At 50.6% G+C, this 26,974-nt stretch overlaps 3 protein-coding genes across 3 annotated transcripts; all 3 read left to right on the top strand.

Annotated features, from left to right (window-relative positions):
• The first annotated feature begins 1,787 nt into the window (after window positions 1-1,787).
• On the top strand, window positions 1,788-13,838 carry Dhdh (dihydrodiol dehydrogenase). The gene is made up of 7 exons (XM_057761064.1): window positions 1,788-2,070; window positions 2,555-2,666; window positions 3,703-3,866; window positions 8,175-8,427; window positions 10,403-10,527; window positions 12,856-13,003; window positions 13,223-13,838. Exons 1-7 carry the CDS (start codon window positions 1,981-1,983, stop codon window positions 13,327-13,329), a joined length of 999 nt encoding a protein of 332 aa, XP_057617047.1. The 5' UTR covers window positions 1,788-1,980; the 3' UTR covers window positions 13,330-13,838.
• A 3,394-nt stretch (window positions 13,839-17,232) lies between these two features.
• Window positions 17,233-22,656, top strand: Bax (BCL2 associated X, apoptosis regulator). Its single transcript, XM_057761041.1, has 6 exons — window positions 17,233-17,336; window positions 17,792-17,843; window positions 17,942-18,088; window positions 18,723-18,858; window positions 20,879-20,983; window positions 22,390-22,656. The coding sequence occupies exons 1-6, from the start codon at window positions 17,303-17,305 to the stop codon at window positions 22,492-22,494; spliced, it is 579 nt and encodes a 192-aa protein (XP_057617024.1). The 5' UTR covers window positions 17,233-17,302; the 3' UTR covers window positions 22,495-22,656.
• A 1,876-nt stretch (window positions 22,657-24,532) lies between these two features.
• On the top strand, window positions 24,533-26,253 carry Ftl (ferritin light chain). Its single transcript, XM_057761047.1, has 4 exons — window positions 24,533-24,845; window positions 25,111-25,257; window positions 25,608-25,733; window positions 25,940-26,253. Exons 1-4 carry the CDS (start codon window positions 24,744-24,746, stop codon window positions 26,093-26,095), a joined length of 531 nt encoding a protein of 176 aa, XP_057617030.1. The 5' UTR covers window positions 24,533-24,743; the 3' UTR covers window positions 26,096-26,253.
• Window positions 26,254-26,974: the final 721 nt, after the last annotated feature.

Raw genomic sequence — 26,974 nt, 5'->3', positions numbered from 1 at the left:
ACTGAGCCATCCCTCCAGCCCCAGCTACCCAACGTCTAAAATGTCTGCAATGCGAGGGAAACTGGATATTGCCCTGCTGAAAGTGGATTTAGCCAATCAGTGAGAATCAGTTTTCTATTCTACATACTAGGCCACAGAACTCAGCTGCTCTCCTAAGGGTTTCTGGGAACTAGAAGCTGCAGGAACTCGCATTTTCCGGAACAGAAATGTGACACCAGCCGGGCGGTGGTGGCGCACGCCTTTAATCCAGCACTCGGGAGGCAGAGGCAGGCGGATCTCTGTGAGTTCGAGACCAGCCTGGTCTACAGGGCTAGTTCCAGGACAGGCTCCAAAACCACAGAGAAACCCTGTCTCGAAAAACCAAAAAAAAAAAAAAAAACACAAAACCACAGAGAAACCCTGTCTCAAAAAAAAAAAAAAAAAAACCAACAGAAATGTGACACCCTCCCCCCCAACGGGGTCCAGTCCTGAGCCAGGAAGAAGCACAGAGGGGCATGGGAGAGGATTCTGTCCCTAACTCCAGGGGCCATAAGAAGTAGAACCACCTGTCAGGCTTGTGGTCCAGGCCTGTCATCTTAGCTGCTCGGGAGTCTGAGGCAAGAGGATCACTTCAAGCACACAGTGATACTGTCAGGGACTCTATCAAAGGGTTAAACAGAAATGGGAATAGTTATTATCCATGATTACAGTTAGATGATTATAGATTAACATGGCTATGGTTAGATGTTGCATAACCTTAGTTCAATGATTAATTAAAACTATGATTACTGACAGAATGCCTGTCTCACTAAATTGTGACTGAATATGCAGATCAGGCAATGTTAAGGGAACCTGAAGAAAAGACAGAATGAGACCCTTCTACGAGAGCAGGACGTGGCAGGTGTAAATGAGATGTTCTTTCTTTTCTCTCCAAAAGTCAAATGAGCTAAAGTTCCACCATTAAAGAGAGGTGTAAAGACATAACTGGGGGTGGAGAGGAAGGGGCTCAGCAGTTAAGAGCTCTTGGCTAGGTTCCTAGCACCCACATGATGAGAGGTTCCCGGCGTCTATAACTCCGGTTCTAGGGGATCCAACCTCCTCCTCCTCCTCTTCATGCCATGGATTTGAGGGTGTGCCTGTTTGCATTTATGACACTGTACATGCATGGTGCACACAGGACAGAAGGCATTGGATCTTCTAGAACTAGAGTTAAAGATGGTTGTGAGCTGCCATGGGGAACTGAACTCAGGTCCTCTGGAAGAGCCGCCGGTGCTCTTTACTGCTGAGCCACCTCTCCAGCCACTGAGACACCCTCTTCTGACCTCTGCGAGCACCAGGCATGCACATGCCACATATACACACTTACAGGCAACACACACACATTTGAACAACAAAAACAAACCTAATGGGTCCCTGCTGGGTGTGTTCGCTTGCTTGATTGGGACGGCTATCCTCCCATCTACAGATTTTGCCTTGCCAAAAATACTTTGGATCCTGTGGTCCTTTACTTGAGATCTCAGACCAATTTCTAATGATAGCAAGACCCTGTCTCAAAATAAAAAGTAAAAGGGCACCTGAAAGATAGGCATAGTGATATATGCTTGTAATCCCTGCATTCAGGCAGGAGGATTGCTTTGAGTTGAGGTCAGCAGCCTGGGCTATATTGTGAATTTCAGGCCAATAACAAAGTATGGCACTGTCAAAAGGGGGAGGGGGGCAGAGCACAGCAGCATTGGAGAAATGCCTCTCTCTCCCTCTCTCTCTCTCCCTCTCTCTCTCTCTCCTCTCTCTCTCTCTGTCTCTGTCTCTCTCTCACACACACACACAAACTCTTTTGTGTATCTAGAGGTCAAGGTCTCAACCAAATCAGAAAGCAAAGGACTGTGGAGCCAAGCGGTGTGCGGTTCCATTGGCCCCGCCTCCAGCCTGCCATTCTTAATAGCCGCCGGGGCAGCTCCGCGCAGGCCGAAGATTCCAGACCGGCAGTGGAGAGCGGAGAGGATGGCGCTGCGCTGGGGCATCGTGTCAGCTGGCTTAATCGCCAGCGACTTTACGACCATGCTGAGCTCACTGCCTCCCTCGGAGCACCAGGTGCAGCTCCCTAGGGAGACCCTGGGGCTCAGGAAGAGGGGAGCCTCGGGTCTAAGAAGGTTCCTATCCCACGACGGAGACAGGAGGCGACCCTGAGAGGAAAAGGGAACGCTGAGGTCTTCTGACCCCCAAGGCCGGGAGACTTTTCTCAGCGCACTCCTCCTCACCCCAGGCTCCTAACCTGAGGTGCTTGAGGGGAGCTTAGCTACCCGGAGAGAAGCTATTGTGCAGTCAGGGACTGGGCCTTGGCTCATGGGGACCTCACTTCCCTTTATATTTAGGGTCTTGCCATGTACCAGGGGTGGTCTTGTCCCATTATGTAATCTAGGCTAGCCTGAGGACGTCTGGCTTTCCCACCCCCCACTTTCTCCTCCTCCCAAACAGAAGGCTGTCCTCTCCCTATTTCAGCCTCTCCCATTGTCTGTCTCTCATCTACCGTTACCTCCTACAACGGCCCCACATCACCCTTTGAATTCCACACCAGGTGGTGGCAGTGGCTGCGAGGGACCTGAACCGGGCAAAGGAGTTTGCCCAGAAATACAACATCCCCAAGGCATATGGCTCCTATGAGGAGTTAGCAAAGGACCCAAACGTGGGTGAGTGGCCTGGACAATGGAGGTGGGGCCAGAGCTAGGCACAGCCTCTGACCTGTACTGTGGCAAATGTGCATCTGATACCGGGCTTCAGTGGGGTGGGCGGTGCTTTGGAAAGGCTTGGGTTCAGCTGGGGTAGGAAGCAGAGTTAGTAGGCATGCCCTGGCCAAAAACCGGCTCAAACTGTACCTAGATGCCAGGCTGCTGAAGCTGAGGCCGTTTCTCAGGAGGCTAGAGAATCTGTTAAGAATGTGTTCATTTAACCAAAAAAAAAAAAAAAAAAAAACTTTAAAAGCCGGGCGATGGTGGCGCACGCCTTTAATCCCAGCACTTGGGAGGCAGAGGCAGGCGGATCTCTGTGAGTTCGAGACCAGCCTGGTCTACAGAGCTAGTTCCAGGACAGGCTCCAAAGCCACAGAGAAACCCTGTCTCGAAAAAACCAAAAAAAAAAAAAAAAAAAAAAAAAGAATGTGTTCATTTCACAGCCCTGGGGATGGAATCTCACAACTTAGGTTCCTCAGAGCTGTATCCCATCTCTCTGCTGTAGATTAGGCTTGGGTCAAACTCACAGAGCTCTGCCTGCCTTAGTTTCCGCTTTCATTCATTCTTTCTGTCTGTCTATCTGTCTTTCTTTCTAGATTTATTTATTATGTATACCACGTTCTGACTGCATGCCAAAAGAGGGAATCAGATCCCATTCCGTTAGATGATGGTTGTGAGCCACCACATGGTTACCAGAAATTGAACTCAGTATCTCTGGAAGAGCAGCCAGTACTCTTAACCTCTGAGCCATCTCTCCAGCCCCGATTTCTGGTTTCTAAGTGTTGGGACTAAAGGCCTGGCTCCTTAGAGTTTTGAGACAAGCCTCACTATGTAGCCCAGACCCGGCTCAAATCGGTTATCCTACCTCAGCCTCCCAAAAGCTTGGTAGTCTCTTTTCAACAAGAGGATTAGTTGAACACACCACTTAGTCCCTGAACGTTGGCGGACAGGCCTCTTTGTGGGCAGTGCTGACCCACGCTCCTTCCTTCTGCTGCAGAGGTGGTCTACGTTGGTACCCAGCACCCCCAGCACAAGGCAGTGGTACTTCTCTGCCTGGCAGCGGGCAAGGCCGTCCTGTGCGAGAAACCCATGGGTGTGAATGCAGCCGAAGTTCGGGAGATGGTGGCAGAGGCCCGTTCTCGGGGCATCTTCCTTATGGAGGTAAGCCTGGAGGGCCCCTCTGACATCCAGACAGCCCAGCTGCCAGGACTAAACACAATTGCCCAAACTTGCACACAGTCAAAATGCCAAAGGATCAGAATCTCACTGAGGCCAGGATACAACTGAATCTAGCCTCTGTTGAAGGCACAAACCCAAGTTCACTGTTCCCCACTTGAAAAGAGCAATGAGGAAAAGTATTTATTCGGAAAGCAAGAAAACCAAGGAAGACAGAGGCCATTTTGCTTAAGGGCTTGCTGGCGCAAGACTTACCTAAGGAGTTGTGGGGAGGTGTGGCAGGCAGACCAACAGCTCAGGAGAGGTCCACAGCATGCAGGAGCTTCCCAGAGGACTGCTGTTATCTGCAGGCCAATGCCACTCTGTGAACCCGAGGAAGCCACGGATAAGAACAGTGACTCAGCCTTTGTAGATTCTCCCAGAAAAAGTTACATGCTGGCCCTGGCGCACAAACAGTTTCTTTCTCAGGCAGAACAGGAGACATGAAGAGATACTTTTCCAGAGTGCCATCCCCAGCACAGAGGAGGAGACCTTCGAGGCCCTGAACAGGGGAGGTGACCTTCAAGGCCCTGAAGTTTTGAACACATTTCATGGCTCCAGGCAGAGATGTCACCTATGGCAAAGCTAGTGGGTGACTAAAAATTTGCCACCAAACTGTTTGACTTCCAAAATTAAAGACTTGGGAAAAAATCATTTTAGGGTTGGAGAGATGGCTCAGTGGTTAATAGCACTGACTGCTCTTCCAGAGGACTTGGGTTCAATTCCCAGCACTCACATGGAGGCTCACAACTGTCTGTAACTTCAAGATCTGACACCCTCATACAGACTAACATGCAGGGAAAACACCAATGCACACAAAATAAAAGTAAATAAATATAAAAGAAGCTTTTTTTTAAATTTTTTTTTATTTTTATTTATTTTTTTTGGTTTTTCGAGACAGGGTTTCTCTGTGGTTTTGGAGCCTGTCCTGGAACTAGCTCTTGTAGACCAGGCTGGTCTCGAACTCACAGAGATCCGCCTGCCTCTGCCTCCCAAGTGCTGGGATTAAAGGCGTGCGCCACCACCGCCCGGCAAGAAGCTTTTATTATTTATTTTATTTAATATGCCAAGTGTATACTTGGTGCTCACAGAGATTAGAAGACAGTACCAGGTCTCCAAAGCTACACAGAGAAACCCTATCTCAAAAAACAAAAATAACTTGGGAGGCAGAGACAGGTGGATCTCTGTGAGTTCGAGGCCAACCTAGTCTATAAGAGCTAGTCCCAGGACCAGGACAGGCACCAAAGATACAGAGAAACCTTGTTTCCAAAATAAATAAAATAAAATAAAACAATTAATTAAAAAAAAATGGGGGGGCTAGAGAGATGGCTCAGAGGTTAAGAGCGTTGCCTGCTCTTCCAAAGGTCCTGAGTTCAATTCCCAGCAACTACATGTTGGCTCACAACCATCTGTAATGAGGTCTGGTGCCCTCTTCTGGCCTGCAGGCATACACACAGATAGAATATTGTATACATAATAAATAAATAAATTAAAAAAAATTTTGCAGGAGGTGGTAGCACACCCCTTTAATCCCAATATCGGGAGGCAAAGACAGGTAGATCTCTGTGAGTTTGATTTCAGCCTGGTCTACAGAGTGAGTTCCAGGACAGCCAGGGCTGTTACACATAGAAAAACAAAAGATAAAACAAAACAAAACAAAACAAAAAGACAGTATCAGATCCCCTGGAACTGAAGGGGTTATAAGCCACCATGTAGTGGGTAGGATGCAAACCTGAGTCCTCTGCAAGAGCAACAAGTGCTCCTAACTACTGAGCCATCCCTCCAGACCCTAAAACGAGTGACTGTTTCTACAGTCAACCAAGAAGAGATCAGGTGTTTGATCCCAGCACTCAGGAGGCAGAGGCAGGTGGTTCTCTGTGAGTTCAAGTCCAGCCTGGTCTACAGAGGGAGTTCCAGACAGCTAGAGCTGCACAGTGACACCTTGTCTCAAAAAGCAAGAAGGAAGGAAGCCGCCGGGCAGTGGTGGCGCACGCCTTTAATCCCAGCACTTGGGAGGCAGAGGCAGGCGGATCTCTGTGAGTGTTCGAGACCAGTCTGATCTACAAGAGCTAGTTCCAGGACAGGCTCCAAAGCCACAGAGAAACCCTGTCTCAAAAAACCAAAAAAAAAAAAAAAAAAAAAAAAAAAAAAAAGAAGGAAGGAAGCCATTAAGTGATGCTGAAAAGAGGCTGGGGATGCGGCTCCATGAACCGAGTGCTTGCCTGCATGCGGGAGGCCCTGGGGATGTGGCTCCTTGGAGGGAGTGCTTGCCTGCACGCAGGAGGCCTTGGGCTCCATCCTCAGCACCATGCGAATAGGGAATAAGGTAGTGACTCACTTCTGTCGTCTCGACGCTGGGCAGGAGGCAGAGGTAGGGGGAGTAAAAATTCAAGGCTGCCCAGCCTAGTGGTGAACACTTACTTTTATTATTTATTTATTTTGGTTTTTCAAGACCTGGTTTCTCTGTGTAACAGAACACTTTTGTTTGTTTATTTGGTTTTTTGAGACAGGGTTTCTCTGTGTAACAGCCCTGGCTGTCTTGGAACTAGCTCTAGACCAGGCTGGCCTTGAACTCATAGAGATCTCCCGTCTCTTCCTCCTGAGTGCTGGAATTAAAAGTGTGCGCCACCACTGCCCAGCCCAGTGAACACTTTTAATCTTAGCACTGGGATCTTCATGAGTTCCAAGCCAGCTAGGGTTGCCAGACTGTATCTCAAAAAAAGGAAGAAAGAAAGAAAAAAAATGAAAGGATGGAAAGAAAGGAGGAAGGAGGGTGGGTTTGTGGTTGGAACGGAAGAAATGGCTCAGAAGCAAGAACACTGGCTGTTCTTTGAGAGGACCAGAGTTCAGGTCTGATCAAAGAAAGGCATTGGATTGTTTGCAGTCGGGATTTGTCGCCCTCTGCTGGCCTATGGAGGCACCTGCATGAATTGTGCCATACAGACTCACAAACTTTATTAAACAGTGCAAGGTTCCTTTAATCCCAGCACTCGGGAGGCAGAGGCAGGAGGATCTCTGTGAGTTCGAGGCCAGTCTGGTCTACAAGAGCTAGTTCCAGGACAGGCTCCAAAGCCACAGAGAAACCCTGTCTCAAAAAAGAAAGAGCCGGGAGGTGGTGGCTCACGCCTTTAATCCCAGCACTCGGGAGGCAGAGGCAGGCGGATTTCTGTGAGTTCGAGGCCAACCTGGTCTAGAACAGGAACCAAAAGCTACAGAGAAACCCTGTCTCGAAAATCCAAAAAAAAAAAAAAAGAAAAAAGAGAGTAGGGAGAGGGCTGGAGAAGGGGGGACACAGAGAAACCCCCCTCCTCCCCTGCCCCTTGCCTCCTGAGGGCTGGGATTAAAGGTGTGCACCACCACGCCCACCAATACAAAGTTGTTGTTTTTTTAATATTTATTTATTTATTATGTATACAATATTCTGTCTGTGTGTATGCCTGCAGGCTAGAAGAGGGCACCAGACCCCACTACAGATGGTTGTGAGCCACCATGTGGTTGCTGGGAATTGAACTCAGGACCTTTGGAAGAGCAGGCAATGCTCTTAACCTCTGAGCCATCTCTCCAACCCCTACAAAGTTTTTTAAAGGGCTGGAGATATTATCTCAGTGGCTAGACCATTTGGTTTGTTCCCTAACCCAAGGCTCTGGATTCACGCCCACTTGCCCAAGGCATGGTAATTTAGCCTACAGTGGACTCCCCCCCCCCCCCCCCCCCCCCCCCCCCCGCAGGCCAGGCTGATCCAGCTAGTTCCTCAATTGAGACTCACTTCTACTACTCAGTGAGGTCAAAGCCAGCCTGAGCTACGTGACACCCTATCTAAGAAAACAAAAATGTTTATGGGACAGAGATTAGTTAGAAAAGGTAACCGGGGGCTGGAGAGATGGCTCAGAGGTTAAGAGCATTGCGTGCTCTTCCAAAGGACCCGAGTTCGATTCCCAGCAACCACATGGTGGCTCACAACCATCTGTAATGAGGTCTGGTGCCCTCTTCTGGCCAGCAGGCATGCACACAGACAGAATATTGTATGCATAATAAATAAATATTTAAAAAAAAAAAAAGAAAAGAAAAGGTAACCGGGAAGATGGCCGGGTGTGGAAGGTCAAGGCGGGACCTTACGGCAGCGGCTAAGGTCTGTGGAAGGATAGAGGTGTGTTTTGGGTTTTGGGTAGGGATTAGGATCCTTAGGAAGTGTGACTGATTACCTCTTGAGTTCTGACACCTCCGTATCCCTGGGCTCCCCTCTCTGGTTTGCAGGCTATCTGGAGCCGGTTTTTTCCTGCTATGGAGGCTCTGCGGGAAGTTTTGGCCCAAGGAACTGTCGGGGACCTACGAGTGGCCCGGGCAGAATTTGGGGCAGAATTGAGCCATTTACCCCGATCCACAGACTGGAGCCAGGCCGGCGGCAGCCTGCTGGACCTAGGCATCTACTGCGTGCAATTCCTCTCTATGGTCTTTGGTGCGCAGAAGCCAGAGAAGGTTTCAGCCGTGGGAAGGATCCATGAAACAGGTACTGCGCACCCTCGGCTAGGTGGCGGTAGGAGGCGTTCTCGCTCAGTTCTCCTGAGCCCCGCTTCCCCCCAGAAAAATCAAATTAGACAGCTGGAGGGACTTCCTTGAGGGACGACTCTCCTAGCCACGCACTACACACAGAAAGAACTACCATTCCCAGAACTGCCAGTGGCACATGTATACATTTAGCTGGTTGTTACCCCCATGGCTTTCTGGGAAATGTAGTTCAAAGAATTAGCGCATCCTCAGGAAGGTCGGTAGGGCCCAATGTCTCCTTCAAAACCTGACTCCCAACCCCACCCTCCACACCTTTACCCTTTTACACAGGTCAGCTCTCCACTGGTCATGCACTGACACTCTGTCACGTGATCTGAGACTGGATTGCTCTATTTTAATTATTTGACTGGTCAAATATTAATGATATTAATATTAATGTCATGGGAGTTGATGAAGAGATTTTGTTTGTTTGTTTTGTTTATCAAGACAGGGTTTCTCTGTAGCTTTGGAGTCTATCATGGAATTCACTCTGTAGACCAGACTGGCCTCAAACTCAGAGATCCGCCTGCCTCTGCCTTCCGAGATTTGGGATTAAAGACATAGGCCAACACCACCCGGCAGGATTTTTTTTAAAGGTCATTTTAATTTGTATGTATGTATGTGTGTCAGCATGAACATATGCTATGTGACCTCAGAGGTCAGAAGAAGGAATTGGATTTCTTGAAACTGGAGTTTCAGGCAGCTGTGAGCTGCCATATGGGTGCTGGGAACTAACCCACTTACTCTGGAAGGGCAGCAAGGTCTCCTACACACTGAGGTAAAATTCAGATGCCATATAATTGCTCATTCAAAGTACATTATTATTAATTCAGGGCATTAGGCCGGGCGGTGGTGGCGCACGCCTTTAATCCCAGCAGTTGGGAGGCAGAGGCAGGTGAGTTTGAGACCAGCCTGTGAGTTCGAGTCCAGCCTGGTCTACAAGAGCTAGTTCCAGGGCAGGCTCCAAAGCCACAAAGAAACCCTGTCTCGAAAAACCAAAAAATAAAAATAAAATAAAATAAAAAAATAAAAAAATTCAGGGCATTGTAGTTCAAGCCTGTAATCTCAGCCCTTGAAAGACAGAGGCAGGAAGAGTTCATGAGTCCAAAGCCAGCCTGGATTATACAGTGAAGCCTTGTTTGATAAAAACAAAACAGGGTGGGGGAGCTGGAGAGCTCTGGCTGTCTTTCTAGAGGTCCTGAGTTCAATTCCCAGCAACTACATGGTGGCTCACAACCATCTATAATGAGGTCTGGTGCCCTCTTCTGGCACGGAGGTGTACACGCAGACAAAACACTTCATTATGCATAATAAACAAACAGGGAAACAGGGGCCAGGTGAGACCTTGGGAGCCTCAAGGCCAGAGTTTGATCCCCGTGGAGAGGGAATTTTCTGGACTTTTCTCACTTGTACAGGTGTGCTGTGGCACACTTCTAATAAGTTAGACACATGGCGGTGTGTGCCTGTAATCCTGGCTCTTTAGGGAGTGGAGACAGGAGGGTCTGTGTAGGTTATTATCTAATCCCTAAGAAGGCTAGCTTGAGCCCGAACTCCAGAAAATTCTGTCACAAACTAATAAACAAAACCCAGCAAAAGCAACAAAAATGAGACTAAAGAAAACAACAAAAACCAGGCCAAGTGTCTGGGCCAGGGACTGGAGAGATAGCTCAGAGGTTAAAAGCGCTGGCAGTTTTTCCAGATGACCCAGAGGATCCAGGTTCAATTCCCAGCACCCACATAGTAGCTCACAACTGTCTGTAACTCCAGTGCCTGGGGATCTGACACCCTCACATAGACACACATGCAGGCCAAACACCAATGCATTTAAAATTAAAAAAAAAAATCATATTTTGAAAAAATAGTGTCTGGGCCAAGGCTGGAGCCGGTGCAGTCTGTCCTACGCCCCTGCCCCGTGCTGACCTGCGCTTTCTTTACAGGTGTGGACGACACCGTTAGTGTGCTACTTCAGTACCCAGGAGGGGTTCATGGCAGCTTCACCTGTAGCATCACCTCCAATCTCCCCAACACAGCATACGTGATTGGCACCAAGGGCATGGCCCAGGTGAGCCACACTTGTCCCGGAAGGCTATGCAGCAGCCTTCCGGGGGTTCCTAAAGCTGAAGTAACCACTATTTACCCTGCTTCTGAGACATTCAGACTCCTCAACAACTAAGTCAAGGGATGTGGTTTCAGCCTTAAGGTTATAGTCCCCTATTCTGAGGCCTTTGGTTTTTGGTGCCTACCTTCCCAACTCTGAACACATGCTCTGCCACCAAGTGACTCTCCGGCCCTGAGTTCTTTCCAGCTGTATTTGCTACTTTCCCTAATCCTGTGACCAATGTCTGACAGAAGCATTTTAAGTGAGGGAATGGTTCATTTTGGCTCAGGCCTGCCCAGCACAACCTGTCGTCAGCTCAGCACAGAGGCTGAACAGCTGTGATCTGTAGCAATGGAGGCTTTACACACAGCTTGCTCACCATGCCGGTGAGGAAGCCAAGAACTCAGGTGAGCACCAAGAGTGGACATAACCCTCCAGGCCCACACTCCAGCCACCTGCTTCTGCTGTGAACCGTTCAGGTTCTAAACATCATGCTAGCAGGCTTAGGACTTTCCAGTTGTCTCTAGACAATATGTGTCTCACCAGCGGCCAGATTTTCTTGGATTCTGTTGTTAGACAGAAATCCAAGTTTTTGGTCTGAAAATGTGGCTCAGTGGAAGACATGGCTAGCGTGCATGGTATCCTGCAGTTGACACCTAGCTGCCAAAGAAAGGAGATCCTGTTGGACCTAGAGGTGCAGGGGGCATCACAGTTCCAAGCCATTCTGGGCTACAGGGGGATTTCAAGGACAGTTTGGACTACTTAGCAAGACCTTCAAAAATAAAAAGGAGAAAGAATCTAGAGACAGAGATCTAGCATTGCCTAGAATCCTCCAGTGATGGCCGTGTGCACAGCTCAGCAGTAGAGCACACTTTTGGCGTGCAGCTGAGTGTGTTTGACACTAACACGTCAATGAAAAAGATGGAAAAGGGAGAAAGAAATCACATATCCAGCAAGTCAAGCTATAGAATAACTTCAGCCCTTTCCTGCATCTTGAAGGACTTCTACCGTCCTTCCCTTGTGTCCTAGCTGCCATCCACTGGTTCCATTCTGTCCTACAGGTGGGCAGAGGACTAGTTTAGCAGAGGTCTATCAGGTAAGAAGAAAGGTTGTCAGCGCCCTGCTTTGTGTGGGTCCTTGGAAGAAAAAGGGTCATTCTAGGGAATTAGGCTTAACAAAAGCAGGGCCCCAGCTTCCCGTGAACTGGGTGGGAACTGACTGCTCCTTGGTCCACAAAAGCTTTTATATTGTTGCAGGATATACATCTTTTTGTTTTGTTTTTGGAGACAGAGTTTCTCTGTGTTATGGCTGTCCTGGAACTCACTTTGTAGGCCAGGCTAGCCTTGAATGCTTAGAGATCCGCCTGCCTCTGCCTCCTCCCGAGTGCTGGGATTAAAGGTGTGCACCACCACCACCTGGCAGGATTTATACCTTTAAGCAAGCAATTTCCACATACCCAACTCTTTTTTTGTTTGTTTGTTTTTTTTTGGTTTTTCGAGACAGGGTCTCTCTGTAGGTTTTGGTGCCTGTCCCGGAACTAGCTCTGTAGACCAGGCTGGTCTCGAACTCACAGAGATTCACCTGCCTCTGCCTCCCAAGTGCTGGGATTAAAAGCGTGCGCCACCACCGCCCGGCTACATACCCAACTCTTATCTGAAGTTGTTTAAAGAACCATTTGTCCAAGCTGTTCTCAGCCTTGAGACTTCTTGGTTTGCCAAGTCCTCCCATTACTAAGAAGCACACATTTAAAGGAAAGGTAACAATCACTGAAGGTAGTTCAAAGGCTAGGTGCTAATACTTGGGAATTCAAGCCAGAGGCAATGTCTCTGTGGAATCTCTTCTACAGAAGGGGTTGTACGGTGGCACACACTTGTAATATCAGGCAAAAGAATCAGAAGTTCAAGGGCAACCTCAGCTTCACTGGGAGTTGGGATCCAGCCTGGGCCTCATGAGCCCTCGTCTCCAAGAGTGGTGATGCCCTCCTGCAATGTTGTCCTGAGCCTTCATTACTTGCCGGAGGAGGAGCTGGTCCTCAAGTCTAAGCTGGTTTTGATTCCGGGAGACAACAGATAGGGTCTTAGTATGACAGGATCATTGTCAAGGATCAAACTCATCAACCCCAATCCCGGCAGAAGGCAAGCTTGAACCTCACAAGTCGAATGGGGATAAAGCCTTAGCTCTCAGGTGCCAGAGATCCTCCCCAGGCCCACTAGGCTTGCTTTCCAGAGTGGAGCCTGCAGCTCTGCTGGTAAGGGCTGAGTGGTAGCAGTAGGCATTGTTATCTTCCTCCAGATTTGCAAAACGTGGTGCCCAACAGAGCTGGTAGTGAATGGTGAGCGTAAAGAATTCCCTCCGCCTGCCCTCGGGAAAAACTACAATTTTTTAAATGGATCATGCATGAGTTATGAAGCGAACCACGTCCGCGAGTGCCTGCGTAAAGGTAAGGAGTGAAGGACTACAATCAGTCTAAGCAGAATATTGTGCTCCCTCCTACCCTGAAGCCCAAACAGGTAATTTGGAACTACATTTCCCAGGAGCTGAGGGACAACCACCCGCTCAAATCACCTAGCCTATTCCATAAGAACTTCTGGGAATTGTAGTTTTCTTGGTGTCCAGTGTGTGGGTTTTGGATGAGGCTTGCTGTGCTCTCTCCTCCCAGGTCTTAAGGAAAGTCCCGTAGTTCCTCTGGCAGAGAGTGAGCTCTTGGCTGAAATTCTTGAGGAGGCGAGGAAGGCCATTGGAGTCACCTTCCCCCAGGACAAATGATGGAGCAGCTCCTGGGTTGGACACGGCAAGCAATAATTTTTCCTACTTGGGACACTCTAGCTTGACCCTCATTGCTTTGGAGTTATTTTTGCAAAACAGCCCGAGCTTTCCCGTTGGAGACCACTGCCTTTCTGGGCTCTTGAAAGTCACCGTCCTCTTGATGTTCCTCCTGCACAGTCTGTCATCACCTGTCCTCACACTCACTAGGATGCAGCTCTGGGAAGTGTGAGTTGATGCAGATGTCTTTCTGTATGCTGTGAATATGTTTTGCTCTCGTTGGTTGATAAATAAAGCTGCTTTGGCCTATGGCAAGTCAGGATAGAGCCAGGTGAGAAATCCAAGCAGAGATACAGGAGAAGAAGGGCAGAGTCAAGAGAGATGCCATCCAACTGCCCAAGGAACAACATACCAGAAGATCAGTAATGCCACAGCCACGTGGCAATACTCAGATTAATAGAAATGGGTTAATTTAAATGTAAGAGCTAGCTAGTTATAAGCCTGAGCCATAGGCCAAACATTTAAATTAATATAAGCCTCTGAGTGGTTATTTGGGAACTGGTGGGCGGGAGAGAAACTTCCGGTTATAATGATTGAAAGGGTTTTCTGGTCCAAGGGTATCTTGGGGATCTGGAGCCAAAAAATCCCACAGTCATGTCATGTAACAAACCTCACACAAGAGGTTTTATTGGGGAGAAACCCAGAATGGCAGCAACCTGTGACCAGAACAGAGACAGCAGCCGGCAGGGCAGAGGGGCAGGCTTTCATAGGGTCTGTCATGCATGCATGGTGAGCCAGAGAAAGTACCGAGCAGTCAGAAATATGATTAAGAAGCCGGGCGGTGGCCGGGCGATGGTGGCGCACGCCTTTAATCCCAGCACTCGGGAGGCAGAGGCAGGCGGATCTCTGTGAGTTCGAGACCAGCCTGGTCTACAAGAGCTAGTTCCAGGACAGGCTCCAAAACCACAGAGAAACCCTGTCTTGAAAAAACCAAAAAAAAAAAAAAAAAAAGAAATATGATTAGGACATTAACCCTGGGTCATGGGGGTGGGGACAGGCCAGGGGCAGGATGATTCTCCACTGGCCTATTACCCTACAAAGAGAAACCCAAAATAGCCTCGAAGGAATGCGGAATACCCGGTGGCTAGTATTGCCAGGTAACCCTGCCATGCTTGCTCTGACTGTATCCATCCCTCTTCCTTTCCTTTTAGGGACTGATTGAGAGTGGGTGTGGCAGCAGCGTGTAATGGGGAGGCAAAAGCTGGCAGATCTCTATGAGTTTGAGACCAGCCTGGTCTACATAGCAAGTTTATTTTCTTTATTTTATTCTTTTTTAATTAAAATTTCCGCCTCCTCCCCGTTTCCCATTTCCCTCCCCCTCCTCCCACACATTGCCCCCTCCCTACACAGCAAGTTTTAGGCCATCCAGTTCCAATGTGAGCCCCTAGAGAGGGATTGGTTGGGGGGGGTTCAGGAGGCGGGGAGGGGGTACGATGACAGACAGAGACCCTGGAGCTGGAGAAATGACTCAGGAGTTAATAGTCCTTGTTGGTCTTGCTTCAGGTCACAAAGTGGTTCACAACTGTTTTTAACCACAGTTCAAGAGAATCTGACGCCTTCTGACCTGCGTGAGCAACAGGCACACCGGGTATACATCCATGCAGGCTGTAAGTCCCACACCCTGGGTCAAAGGGCTGAGGTGCCTATTTCACATAACAAATAACAAAGCCGACCTGGCTGCCAGGTTCTCCCAGCATCCCTCAGTCCTTACCTGTTGGTGGTGGGGCATGGCTGGCACACCGTGCCCTCTTCCCTGAACCCTCCAGCCCAGGGTTCCTGCCATTTTGTACCTTTGCCTCCTTGGTTGTTGCGTCTTAGTTCCCTTCCCTCCTCTTCTTTTTTTTTTTTTTTTTTTTTGGGTTTTTTTTTTGTTTGTTTGTTTGTTTTTGTTTTTTCAAGACAGGGTTTCTCTGTAGCTTTGGTTCCTGTCCTGGAACTCCCTTTGTAGACCAGGCTGGCCTCGAACTCACAGAGATCCGCCTGCCTCTGCCTCCAGAGTTCTGGGATTAAAGGCGTGCGCCACCACCGCCCTCTTGTTCTTCTTTTAAATTTTGTTTTGTTTTGTGGAGGTTCAAGGGGCAGAGGGTGGATGTGAGGGGACGAGAGATGAGTAGAATCAGGGTGCATGATGTGAAATTCACAAAGGGTCGATAAAAAGTTAAAAGAAAAAGAAACAACGAGAAAAAAAACCTGGTGCTAGGAGGGCTTTTTCAACAGAGGACTAAAGCCAAGAACCTGCCACCCTAAGAGGCTGATAAATTCCTCCTAGTATATTAGTATATTACAGAGTATGGCGTTGCCTGTTGCTACTTCATATTCTGAAGGTTTTCTTTCTCTCACTCATTTTTTCCCCTTTTCTGTTTATTTATTTATTTACTTATTTTTTTGTTCATTTGTTTTTATTTGAGAGAAACGGGATTAAACGGGTGCTCCACCATCGCCCGGCCCTTCTTTCCTTTTGAGACAAAGCCTGTTTTGGCCACGCAGGCCGCATGGGGCTTCCACGTTCTGGGATTACAGGGATGGGTCTGTCCCATCCCCTTCCTTTCTCTGTTTGTTTTGAGGGAGGATCTCACTACTGAGCTTTAACTGGCCTGCCACTCCCTAGGTAGACCGGACTGATCTCCAGTTCACGGAGGTCTGCTGGCCTCTGGGTCTGGAAGCTGGCATTAAAGACGTGGTAGCCTCTGCGCACTGCCTGATTTTGACTTTTGAATTCTTAGTAATGCAGCCTGGACTCAAACTGTACCATCCAGGCTTGCCTCGAATTCTTTGGCAATCTTCCTGCTTCACTGTCTTCAGGGCTGACCTCGCCCTTGTTGGCCATCACTCTGATCTGGTTTTGTTTGTTTATTTTCTCCAGATGGGGATCTGGTTAGAGTCCTGGCTGGCTTTGAGTTTGAGGCGATACTTCCTCCTGCCTCTCAGTGTTGGGAGACAAAGTGATTATGCCTGGTTTCCGTTTTCTTTTTTTTGTGTTTTTTTTCCCAATATTGTCTATTTTATTTTATTTATTTATTTTTTTTTTTTTTGGTTTTTTTCGAGACAGGGTTTCTCTGTGGTTTTGGAACCTGTCCTGGAACTAGCTCCGTAGACCAGGCTGGTCTCGAACTCACAGAGATCCGCCTGCCTCGGCCTCCCGAGTGCTGGGATTAAAGGCGTGCGCCACCATCGCCCGGCCCAATTTTTTTGTTTTTTGAGACAGGGTTTCTCTGTGGTTTTGGAGCCTGTCCTGGAACTAGCTCTTGTAGACCAGGCTGGTCTCGAACTCACAGAGATTCGCCTGCCTCTGCCTCCCGAGTGCTGGGATTAAAGGCGTGCGCCACCACCGCCCGGCTAAATTTTTTTTTTTTTTACTTATTATGTACATAGTGTTCCACGTGCATGTATGTCTGCAGGCCAGAAGAAAGCACCAATCCTCATTACAGATGGTTGTGAGCCACCATGTGGTTGCTGGGAATTGAACTCGGGACCTCTGGAAGAACAACCAATGCTCTTAACCTCTGAACCATCTCTCCAGCCCTTTGTTTTTGTTTTTGAGACGAAGCTTTGTTGTTTATCCTAGGCAGGCTTTGAACTCGAGGTAATCTTACTTCAGCCTCTCTAGTGCTCTCTGCCACAAAGCTATGGCAAAAAGAATAATGGGTACTGGTCTGGCTTCAGGCAGAATCGCGCGTGCAGACCCGGTACTGCAGCCCAAGCCTGTAATCCCAGAAGGCGGAAGCCCTATGCAGATATGTCGCATTCTCGCGACAGAGGCCCCGCCCCGGCAGACCGGGCAGTCACGTGACCAGCACTGCGGGGCGGAGGCCATGTTGCGGGGCACCCACGTGAGGGGCGCACGTCCGCGAGCGGTCACGTGACCGGGGCGCGCTGCAGCCGCCCGGGGCGCACCCGGCGAAAGGCAGCGGCGGTGATGGACGGGTCGGGGGAGCAGCTCGGAGGCGGCGGTGAGGAGGGAGGCGGAGGACGAGGCCCGGACGAGGGACCCCGGGACCCCGTCGGCTCTGGGCTCGGGTGGGAGCCCGCTGGGGCGCGCGGATCCATCCCGCCAGGCGCATCCGCACCCCGACAGCGGACATCCGCGTGCGCGCCCCCGGGCAGGCCCGGGCTTGTCGCTGGCGCCACTTCCTGCTGGTCGCCCGGGCTGGGCCGGGTCCCAGCGCCGCCCCTCGGGCCGGGGGTCTGTTTGCTTTTGGTGCCCGGTTCTCTGTGTTCGGAGGAGCTGGGATGCAGGCCGGGTCCCGCCCCCTGTCCATCAGAAGCAGTCGCCTGGCTTTCCATGTTGCCTTTCACTACTAGGGTACCCAGCTCCGTCTCCCTTCAGGGTTATGAGCCTCCCCAGCCCCCTGACTCTTCCCGGGACCTAGGAGTCCAGGCACCCCTTTCCTCCTCTCTCCACCAGGGCCCACCAGCTCTGAGCAGATCATGAAGACAGGGGCCTTTTTGCTACAGGGGTGAGTGTGAGTGAGGCCCTGTTGTGGTGGGGTGGGCTTCGGGAGCAACACGCGGTTCTCACTCTGCGCCTCCCTCACCCACTTCCATTCACATCTAGTTTCATCCAGGATCGAGCTGGGAGGATGGCAGGGGAGACGCCTGAGCTGACCTTGGAGCAGCCACCACAGGATGCGTCCACCAAGAAACTGGGCGAGTGTCTCAGGCGAATTGGAGACGAACTGGACAACAACATGGAGCTGCAGAGGTGTGGTTCCTGGAACCTGGGGTCCATCCGGGGATTTGAGCCCCCTTGAGAACTGGGCACTGTGTACTCGCCCTCCCACCACTCACCTCAGATACTCCGCGCTAGGGTTAGAACCCAGGGTCTCTCCATGGTAGGCCACCTCTTCACCCTTGAGCTGTATCCTGGCCCCTTGCTTGGTGTCAGGCAAATCTTTTCTGAGTCACACTGGTGGGTTCTGGGTAGGTGCTGTACTACTGAGCCATGCCCACAGGCCCTCACAGGTGAGTGTTAGGCAGACTCTACTTTTAGCCTCTCATTCGTGGGCGCTGCATGAATAGTTACCTTAAAGCCAGGTCTCCAGCCCCTCGCTGGTAGACGCTTGCAGGTGCTCTACCACAGAGCCGAGTCTTAGGCAGGTGCTGAGCCACTAAGTCCCACTGGGAGCCCCTGGAGGTAGGTGCTCTGCCGTCCTCCACTTGTAGGTACTAGGAGAGCACTTGCCGTCACCTCCTCCCCAGGACCTTGGAACTTTGCTTTCTTAGGGACCTTGCCTCCTTCCCAGCGCAGGCTCTGGCCTTTGTCCTAGCACGGGGAGGCTGTGGGAACTCCTGCTGGGTCTGCCCACCTTGCTCAGCACCCACTCTCTGTCCTGTAGGATGATTGCTGACGTAGATACAGACTCCCCCCGAGAGGTCTTCTTCCGTGTGGCAGCTGACATGTTTGCCGATGGCAACTTCAACTGGGGCCGGGTCGTTGCCCTCTTCTACTTTGCCAGCAAACTGGTGCTCAAGGTGAGCAGCCACAGGGTCGCGGGCCCAGGGGTGCACCCCCAGGGCTGTGGTGGCCCGGGTGGTGAGGTCCAGGGACAGGAGAAAAATGGCTGTGTATTTATTCCCTCAACAAATGGATTGGGCCTAATGTATGATGGCCCAACCCAGCACCTAGTCTCTGCCCCAACAAAGCAACTAGCCCTTCCTGATGGAGCTCTGCTTGGTTGTTGTGACGTTGAAGTAAGGTGGATGGATCAAAGAAGTCTAGAAAGATTTCTCAGGATAGGTGGTACCTTAAAACTGGCATGATGGTTTATGCTTCTAATTTCAGGACTCATGAGACTGATGTAGGAATATCAAAATTTAAGGTTAACTATAGCTAAATACTGAGTTTCAGACTATCCTGGCTACCTAAAACCTAGGTGTTTTTTTTGTTTGTTTGTTTGTTTTTTGGTTTTTTGAAACAGGGTTTCGCTGTAGTTTTAGAGCCTGTCCTGGAACTAGCTCTTGTAGACCAGGCTGGTCTCGAACTCACAAGAGATCCGCCTGCCTCTGCCTCCCGCCTGGCTTTAAAAGCTAGTTTACAAAAACAGAACAAACCCGAGAAATGGGCATGACAGATGGGGTGTGTGGCTGAGTAGGGAAGCCTTAGATTCGATCTCCCATCACCCTACACAAACATAAAAACGGGGCTGGGACCATGGCTCAGAGTGTTTGATTAGCATATACACTAGCCCTGGGTTCAGTACCACATAAACCAGGTGTGTTTGGTGCATTCCTCCAGTCCCACCACTTGGGAAATTGGAGGTAGGCGGACCAGGAGTTCAAGGTTATCTTTATAGAGAACATTCGAGATCAGGCTGTGGTAGGGTATGTTAGGGCAAGAGTAGGGACCATCGTCCATGCCACCCCCCCATTTCCTTGATGTGGTTTCCTGCTTGGGCTGATGGGACTTCAGTATTGGAGGCAGGAGGATAGTGGTCTGAACAATAGTCCACCTTAGACCCAAAAATGCATTGTTCTAATCAAGAGAGCAAGTCCTGAGTCTGTTGGAGGTGGTCTTACCTTTCCAGAAAATGTCTCTAGAAGACATGTCAAGTCAGCCTGCATCAAAGAGTGATAGACATGAAGAGGTGTGTTGCCTGTGCTGGTGGTGTGTATATTGTCCCAGCTATACTGTAACAAGAGAATCACCTTAGTCCAGAAGTTCAAGATTGGCTTGGGCAGTGTTAGGAAACTCCAGCTCATGAAAGCAAAACTGGGAAGAGTTCTTCCCAGGGTCCTGCTGGGCTTTCAGAGCTTTCCAGATTGCCATTGTTGTTCCTAGGTCTTAGAGTCCTCAATATCCTTATCCTTCCAAAAGAACTAGGTATCTGGGCCAAGAGCGGTAGTACACACCTTTAATCCCAGCACTCAGAGGACAGCTGTACCTTATTTATTTATTTATTTATTTATTTATTTATTTAGTATACAATATTCTGTGTGTATGTCTGCAGGCCAGAAGAGGGCACCAGACCTCACTACAGATGGTTGTGAGCCACCATGTGGTTGCCGGGAATTGAACTCAGGACCTTTCTTTGGAAGAGCAGACAATGCTCTTAACCACTGAGCCATCTCTCCAGCCCCAGCTGTATCTCTTTAGTTCTAAACCAACCTGGTCTGCAGAGAGTTCAGGACAGGCAGGGCTACATAGAGAAACCCTGTCTCACAAAAACAAAAAACAAAACAAAAGAACAACACCACCTAGGTGTCTGGGCCCTGAAAGCCAGCTCAAACATTCTGCACTCCCAGCTCTTTCTTCCCGGATGGAACCGGGGCACACACGCTAGGCTGGGTGCTCTGCTGTTGAGCCTTCCCCTGCCCTGCCTTTGAGTGTTGGGCTAGAGGGCACTGAGGAGTCAGGCTCCTGAGCAGATGGCTTTTCCTAGATCATAGTTGATAGAGCTGACTCACACAGGTGGGGGTGCTTGTCGAGGCCAAGGAGTGAGAGAAATGCTTGAGACCTCCTTCTCCAGCAGTGTAACCTTCCCACTCCCCGCAGGCCCTGTGCACCAAAGTGCCCGAGCTCATCAGAACCATCATGGGCTGGACACTGGACTTCCTCCGAGAGCGGCTGCTTGTCTGGATCCAAGACCAGGGCGGCTGGGTGAGACTCCTCAGTCCCTGCCACATTTAGAGCAGTGGTTCTCCACCTTCCTAATGCTACAACCCTGTCATACAGTTCCCCATGCTGCAGTGACCCCAACCATAAAATTACTTTGTACCTGCTGTTATGAATCACAATATAAATATCTGATATGCGGGATATTGTATGTGTGACCCCCTTTGGGGGGTCATGACCCACAGATTGAGAACCACTTACATAGAACCAAGGGTCACCACAGAGGTGCCCCAGGCTGTCAGACATGATCTAAGGTACTTGTCCTTGCGTCTCCCGGCTTGGTGCATCTGGTACCCGCTGACTTCTGTGAGCTGACTGAGATGGCTTTCCCTTCAGAACCTCTCAAGTACACTGGTGATCCTCTGATCCCAGCTTGATCTTTCCTTTGATTTTTTTTGAGATTGCCTCATTACAGCTGAAGACGCCCCTTGAAATTCTCAGCACCCTGCTTCCCTCCCTCGTGCCAGTTTGTGAGGTGCTGGGGAGGCCCCATGCCCCGAGCACTCTGCGGGTGCTCGGCCTCTGTCCTCTTTCTTTGGAGACAGGATCATGCTGTGGCTCAGGGATGGTCTGGAAGTTACTGTGTAACCAACACTGGTCCAAACGTGATCCTCCAGCCAGCCTCCTCCACTCAGTGCTGGTGTGGGCCACCACTTCCAAAGTCTAATTTTGTTTTTGCTTTCCTATTTTGGGATTGTGTGTAGGGGGAGTATATTTTATTTACTGTTTACGTTTATTTTGATGTGTGTGTGCTTGTAAGCACGTGTGTGGAAGTCAGGATAGTTTGCAGTGGTCTGCTCTCTCCGACCCTGTTGGTTCTGGAGATGGAATTTACGTTGATAAAGGCCTGGCAACAAGCACGTTTCCCACGTGAGCCAGCTTGCTGGCCCTATGGTACTTTTGGTTTTTTGAGACTGGGTTTCTCTGTGTAGCCCTAGCTGTCCTGGAACTCACTCTATAAAACATGCTGACCTTGAACTCAGGGATCCAGCAGCTTTGGTTTTTTATTTTTGGTTTTTGTTTTTTTATTTTTGGAGTTTTGGTTTTTTATTTTTGAGACAGGGTCTCTCTGTGTAACAAACAGCCTTGGCTATCCTGAACCTCGCTCTGTAGACCAGGCTGGCCTCAAACTCAGAGAGCCACCTGCCTCTGTGCCTCCCAAGTGCTGGGGTTAAAGGCGTGTGCCAGCACCCAGCCTCTTGTTTTTTGAGTGAGGGTTTCAACAAATTTCCAAGGTTGACATTAAACTTATAACCCTGCTGCCTCAGGTTCCTGAGTGTTGGGGCTGGGATAATAGTCCTGGGGTCCCCTTAGAATTCCCACATGTGAGCTCTCTGCTTCCACTCCCCCTTGCAGTTTGGTGTTGAAGTAACAAATGTCTCTGTTTCCAGGATGGCCTCCTCTCATACTTTGGGACCCCCACATGGCAGACAGTGACCATCTTTGTGGCTGGAGTTCTCACTGCCTCACTCACGATCTGGAAGAAGATGGGCTGAGGCCACCTGCTGCCATGGACTGTGTCTTTTCTTCATAAATTATGGCATTTTTCTGGGGTGAATGGGGACAGGGGACAGGCATTTTTCTTACTTTTGTAATTATTGGGAAGGGTGGGAATGGTGGCCTGGGGGAGGGGCAATAAACCTCAGGTCCACTTTGGATTGTACGGTCCAGTGTCCACCTAGCTGATGTCACCAGCACCAGGCCCCTGCCCACCAGGGACTTGGAACAGCTCAGCAAAGGGTGCAGCAGCTGCCCATGCTGGCCTTAGCTCTGGGGACAGGGTGTAAGCTGCAGGCCTGGGGGGCCAGATCCACCCCTGCTGGTTCTGAAGAACAGAGTGGAGAGAGGAGGCCAGAGGAACTGGAGCAAACTCCTAGGGGCTGGATTGCCAGAGAGGCACAAAAGGAGAGGAGGACTTTCAAAGGGGATTTGGTCCTTTCCCCCCCATGAGACTGCCACCCATATTCCCTACACTCAGCCATGCCTTCAGAGTGCTCCCTTCCTCTCCTTAGGCCCTTATTTTCTATGGTTCCCAGGTGTTTCCTTTTTACACCTTTATTTCCTTGTCCAGGTCTGTCAGGTTGGAGACCAAAGGTCAGGCTCTGAAGTGCTGTGGTTAATGACTAACTCTGGTCCCCAAATCAACAGGGCACCGCAGACGTCAAGTCAGGGGAAAGATATGTGTAGGACACCCACCCCCAGAGTAAAACTGCATGAACACACTTGGGGAAAGAAGGGAGCGAACCGCGGTGTGGGGGGGACACAGGCCACAGCCCCCACCACGTCCCTCAGCTGGCGACAGCCAGGGTGAGGCCAGAGCCCCCATCCCACAACCACCACCAAGCTGAGCTCAGCGTGACTCAGCAGCATTCGCCCCGGCTACCCCTTCCACCAATGACTCAGCAGCAGCCAGTGGGCCTTTTCCCAGGCCCCAAGGCCAATCTTTCCAGTTCCTTGTATTAACTCCCCTTCCAGGATGGGACATTTCTCACCTTTGCCCTCCTCTCAAGTTCCTGAGGTTGGAACCCTGGTAGGGGCCTTTCCTGTCCTACTAGGACCTTGCATGCATCAAGTGTTTGGCTGAAGACGATTTTCCTGGATCCTGAGTTCTTGTTCTCTAGACTCGGATTTCTCTAATTCCCAAAGAACGAGCGGCAAGGAAGCCTCTGGACCAGTCTCCAGGAAAGGCAGCCCAGAAATTCCCCATAGGCATGTCTCAGTTCCTAGAGAAACCGGTCCCCAGCCGGGCGGTGGTGGCGCACGCCTTTAATCCCAGCACTCGGGAGGCAGAGGCAGGCGGATCTCTGTGAGTTCGAGACCAGCCTGGTCTACAAGAGCTAGTTCCAGGACAGGCTCCAAAGCCACAGAGAAACCCTGTCTCGAAAAACTAAAAAAAAAAAAAAAAAAAAAGAAACCGGTCCCCAGACCAGACAGGCTGACCAGGACTCAGCACCAGAGACACGCACACGCGATACTCCAGGGCTCTCTACCTTTTACATCCCGCACACCACCTCAAGGCTTCAAGACCTCTGCTGGGAAAAAACAAACCCACGAAGCATCGTGAACCTTGAAACCCTAGACTTCTGAGTACCCCTTCCATACCACATATCCCCATGAAGTGATACCCTTCATCACGTGAAGCAGTTCTTGGGCTATGGAGGATCTCTTTGCACTACAGACGTACCTCACCCACACTCAGCCCTTCAATGAACTCATGTTCTCAGGCCTTGCCTTCTGTGAGACATCCCCAAAGGACCTCAGAGCCATCCCTCCCCCGAATCGCCATGACCACCCGACCTCAGATTCGCGCTCGAACCACGACCCCCGCCCCTCCCCCAGCCTCCATTTCACAATACCCTCGCGCTCCGGGCGCGTGACTACCCCATGGGAGGAGGGTGGGGCCGGGATCCCACTCAGTCAGGATTGGTCGAGTACAGTCTTCCTTCCCCGCCTCACAGCACCGCCAATTGGCTAATCCCTGGCTGGGGCGTCCCGCCCCCTGGGGGGGTCAGCACAATATAAAAGGAGCCGTCCGCCCTCGGCCCGCAGCAGCCTTCGGAGATCCCGTGGATCTGTGTCTTGCTTCAACAGTGTTTGGACGGAACAGACCCGGGGCCTCTCTTTGTTAGCTTCCACCGCTCCTCATCTGCAGCCGCAGCCTCCGGGACCATCACCTCGCCGCCTTCAGCTCCCAGGACCAGCCAGCACCGTCTCTTTGCGGGTAGCTCCAGACTACGTCTCAACCATGACCTCCCAAATTCGTCAGAATTATTCCACCGAAGTGGAGGCTGCCGTGAACCGCCTGGTCAACCTGCACTTGCGGGCCTCCTACACCTACCTCTCGCTGGTGAGTAGCCCGGGCTGCCCTCTGCACTGGGTCCCTCGCCCACCCCGCTGCGCATGCGCGGGCCCCCTTTGTTCCATCGAGGGCGGGGACCTCGTGCGCCGGCCTCGCCCCAGCACAGCTCTTGTTTACTTTGAGATTGTAGCACAGTGTGGGCAACCAGGCTGGCCTCGACTAACACAAGCTTTCCTCCTGCTCCCGAGTATTGCGTTAAAGGTGTGCGCCACTGCGTTCCGTTAACTCTCGCTTGTAATATTTCCTACCGCAGGGCTACTATTTTGACCGGGATGACGTGGCTCTGGAGGGTGTAGGCCACTTCTTTCGTGAATTGGCCGAGGAGAAGCGCGAGGGCGCCGAGCGTCTCCTCAAGTTGCAGAACGATCGCGGAGGCCGTGCACTCTTTCAGGATGTGCAGGTAAGAGCGGCGGTGGACATTGGTCGCCACCGAGCGCGCCGCACCCATGCGGCCCCTTGGTTTGTTTGTTATTGCCATCCCGTGGTTTTGACCTGATATAGGTCCGACTGCTGCAAGTGGAGTCAGTTAAATGCACAGTGTCTCAAAGTGGGAAATGCAGTGGAAACCTAGACCACAGGATGCTGTGATCCGGGGAGGCAGGATCTCACTTTGTGGCCCTAGTTGACCTGGAACTCATCAGAAATGGGCCGTAATGTTTCTGTACTGAGCAGGCCCTGCATAGGCCGTTTTATTCTTGGCTGGGAGGAGGATGGAAGACTAGTTCTGAGATACTATTTTCTCTTGTGCAGAAGCCATCTCAAGATGAGTGGGGTAAAACCCAGGAGGCCATGGAAGCTGCCCTGGCCTTGGAGAAGAACTTGAACCAGGCCCTCTTGGATCTTCATTCCCTAGGCTCTGCCCGCACAGATCCTCATGTAAGTACCTTCTTAGTCCCTTTTTTCCCCTGTTATGACAAGACCTTGGCTGCCTGTATTGGCTTTGAACTCTCAGTAATACTCCCGTCTCAGCCCCTGAACGCTGTGATTAAAGAACCATCTCCTTGGGACAGAGTTTTAACTGAACCTCCTGCTCACACCTGCCTCTGAGAACTGGGTCTCTGATGTTTCTCCTTCCTTTGCAGCTCTGTGACTTCCTTGAAAACCACTTCCTGGATAAGGAGGTGAAGGTCATCAAGAAGATGGGCAACCACCTGACCAACCTCCGCAGGTTGGCTACTGGGCCCCAGGCGTCTCTGGGCGAGTACCTCTTTGAGCGGCTCACTCTCAAGCATGACTAGGAGGCCTCTCCTTCCAAGGGGCTCCCACCTCTGCTCTGCACCAGCCCGCCTCAGGACCTTCACTCGAACCTCCCAAGAAGCCACTAGGCAGCTTTTTAACGCCCTGGAGCCCCTCTCAAGTCTTGGACCAAGTAAAAATAAAGCCTTTTGAAACAGCAGTTGGTGATGGCCCTGCTCTTGTTTTCTGTGGGAACCATGTTTGTTGGAGGGATCTCCACCTTCTCGGCAGATGGGACTTGGCAGAGAGTGGAGGGAGGCCTCATAGCTGAGCTCAAATGAGCTACACCCCTATCACCGAAAGAACACTAAACAACAAATGGGGGGCTTTTAAATGCCTGTGCAAGGCATGCTGGGTGCGGCAGCCAGGGTCACAGGGTGTCCATGGGATGCTGAGCTAGAGATTGGGGCCCATCAAAAAGGAGGATGTGAGCCGGGCAGTGGTGGCGCACGCCTTTAATTTGAGCACTCGGGAGGCAGAGGCAGGCGGATCTCTGAGTTCGAGACCAGCCTGGTCTACAAGAGCTAGTTCCAGGACAGGCTCCAAAACCACAGAGAAACCCTGTCTCGAAAAACCAAAAAAAAAAAAAAAAAAGGAGGATGTGAAAGTTGGGACCACAGTCCAAACGGGAACCAAAACCTTGCCCCGGGGGTGGGTGGGATGGGGTCACTGGATTACACTGCTGTGTCAGCTCACATACAGGAGGGGGCTGCGTGAAACTGTTCCCTGGGCAGGAAAATGACCCAATACAATCACTGCTTTATAGTCTGGCCACCCCATCCTGCCATGCAGAAGGCACTGAGGTCCGAGAGCCAAGGAAGTAGCCAGTGCTACTGAGAAAGATAATTAAGTTTTGGTTTTCACGTGTTGGCTGACATCCT

This window comes from Chionomys nivalis (assembly GCF_950005125.1).
Source record: "Chionomys nivalis chromosome 23 unlocalized genomic scaffold, mChiNiv1.1 SUPER_23_unloc_1, whole genome shotgun sequence".
NCBI lineage: Eukaryota > Metazoa > Chordata > Mammalia > Rodentia > Cricetidae > Chionomys > Chionomys nivalis.
Note: the sequence above shows the minus strand (reverse complement) of the source record. Positions and strands in the feature narration are given on the sequence as shown.

What these genes read in the sequence shown, in the direction of transcription:
- Dhdh (XM_057761064.1), top strand. Translation starts at nt 1,981, where the DNA reads ATGGCGCTGCGCTGGGGCATCGTGTCAGCTGGCTTAATCGCCAGCGAC. An exon ending in TGCCTCCCTCGGAGCACCAG is followed by an intron (nt 2,071 to 2,554) that starts GTGCAGCTCCCT and finishes ATTCCACACCAG; the next exon opens with GTGGTGGCAGTGGCTGCGAG. An exon ending in GGGGCATCTTCCTTATGGAG is followed by an intron (nt 3,867 to 8,174) that starts GTAAGCCTGGAG and finishes TCTGGTTTGCAG; the next exon opens with GCTATCTGGAGCCGGTTTTT.
- Ftl (XM_057761047.1), top strand. Translation starts at nt 24,744, where the DNA reads ATGACCTCCCAAATTCGTCAGAATTATTCCACCGAAGTGGAGGCTGCC. An exon ending in CCTACACCTACCTCTCGCTG is followed by an intron (nt 24,846 to 25,110) that starts GTGAGTAGCCCG and finishes TTCCTACCGCAG; the next exon opens with GGCTACTATTTTGACCGGGA. An exon ending in CTGCCCGCACAGATCCTCAT is followed by an intron (nt 25,734 to 25,939) that starts GTAAGTACCTTC and finishes CTTCCTTTGCAG; the next exon opens with CTCTGTGACTTCCTTGAAAA.
- Bax (XM_057761041.1), top strand. Translation starts at nt 17,303, where the DNA reads ATGGACGGGTCGGGGGAGCAGCTCGGAGGCGGCG. An exon ending in GGAGCAGCTCGGAGGCGGCG is followed by an intron (nt 17,337 to 17,791) that starts GTGAGGAGGGAG and finishes TCTCTCCACCAG; the next exon opens with GGCCCACCAGCTCTGAGCAG. An exon ending in CCAGCAAACTGGTGCTCAAG is followed by an intron (nt 18,859 to 20,878) that starts GTGAGCAGCCAC and finishes CACTCCCCGCAG; the next exon opens with GCCCTGTGCACCAAAGTGCC.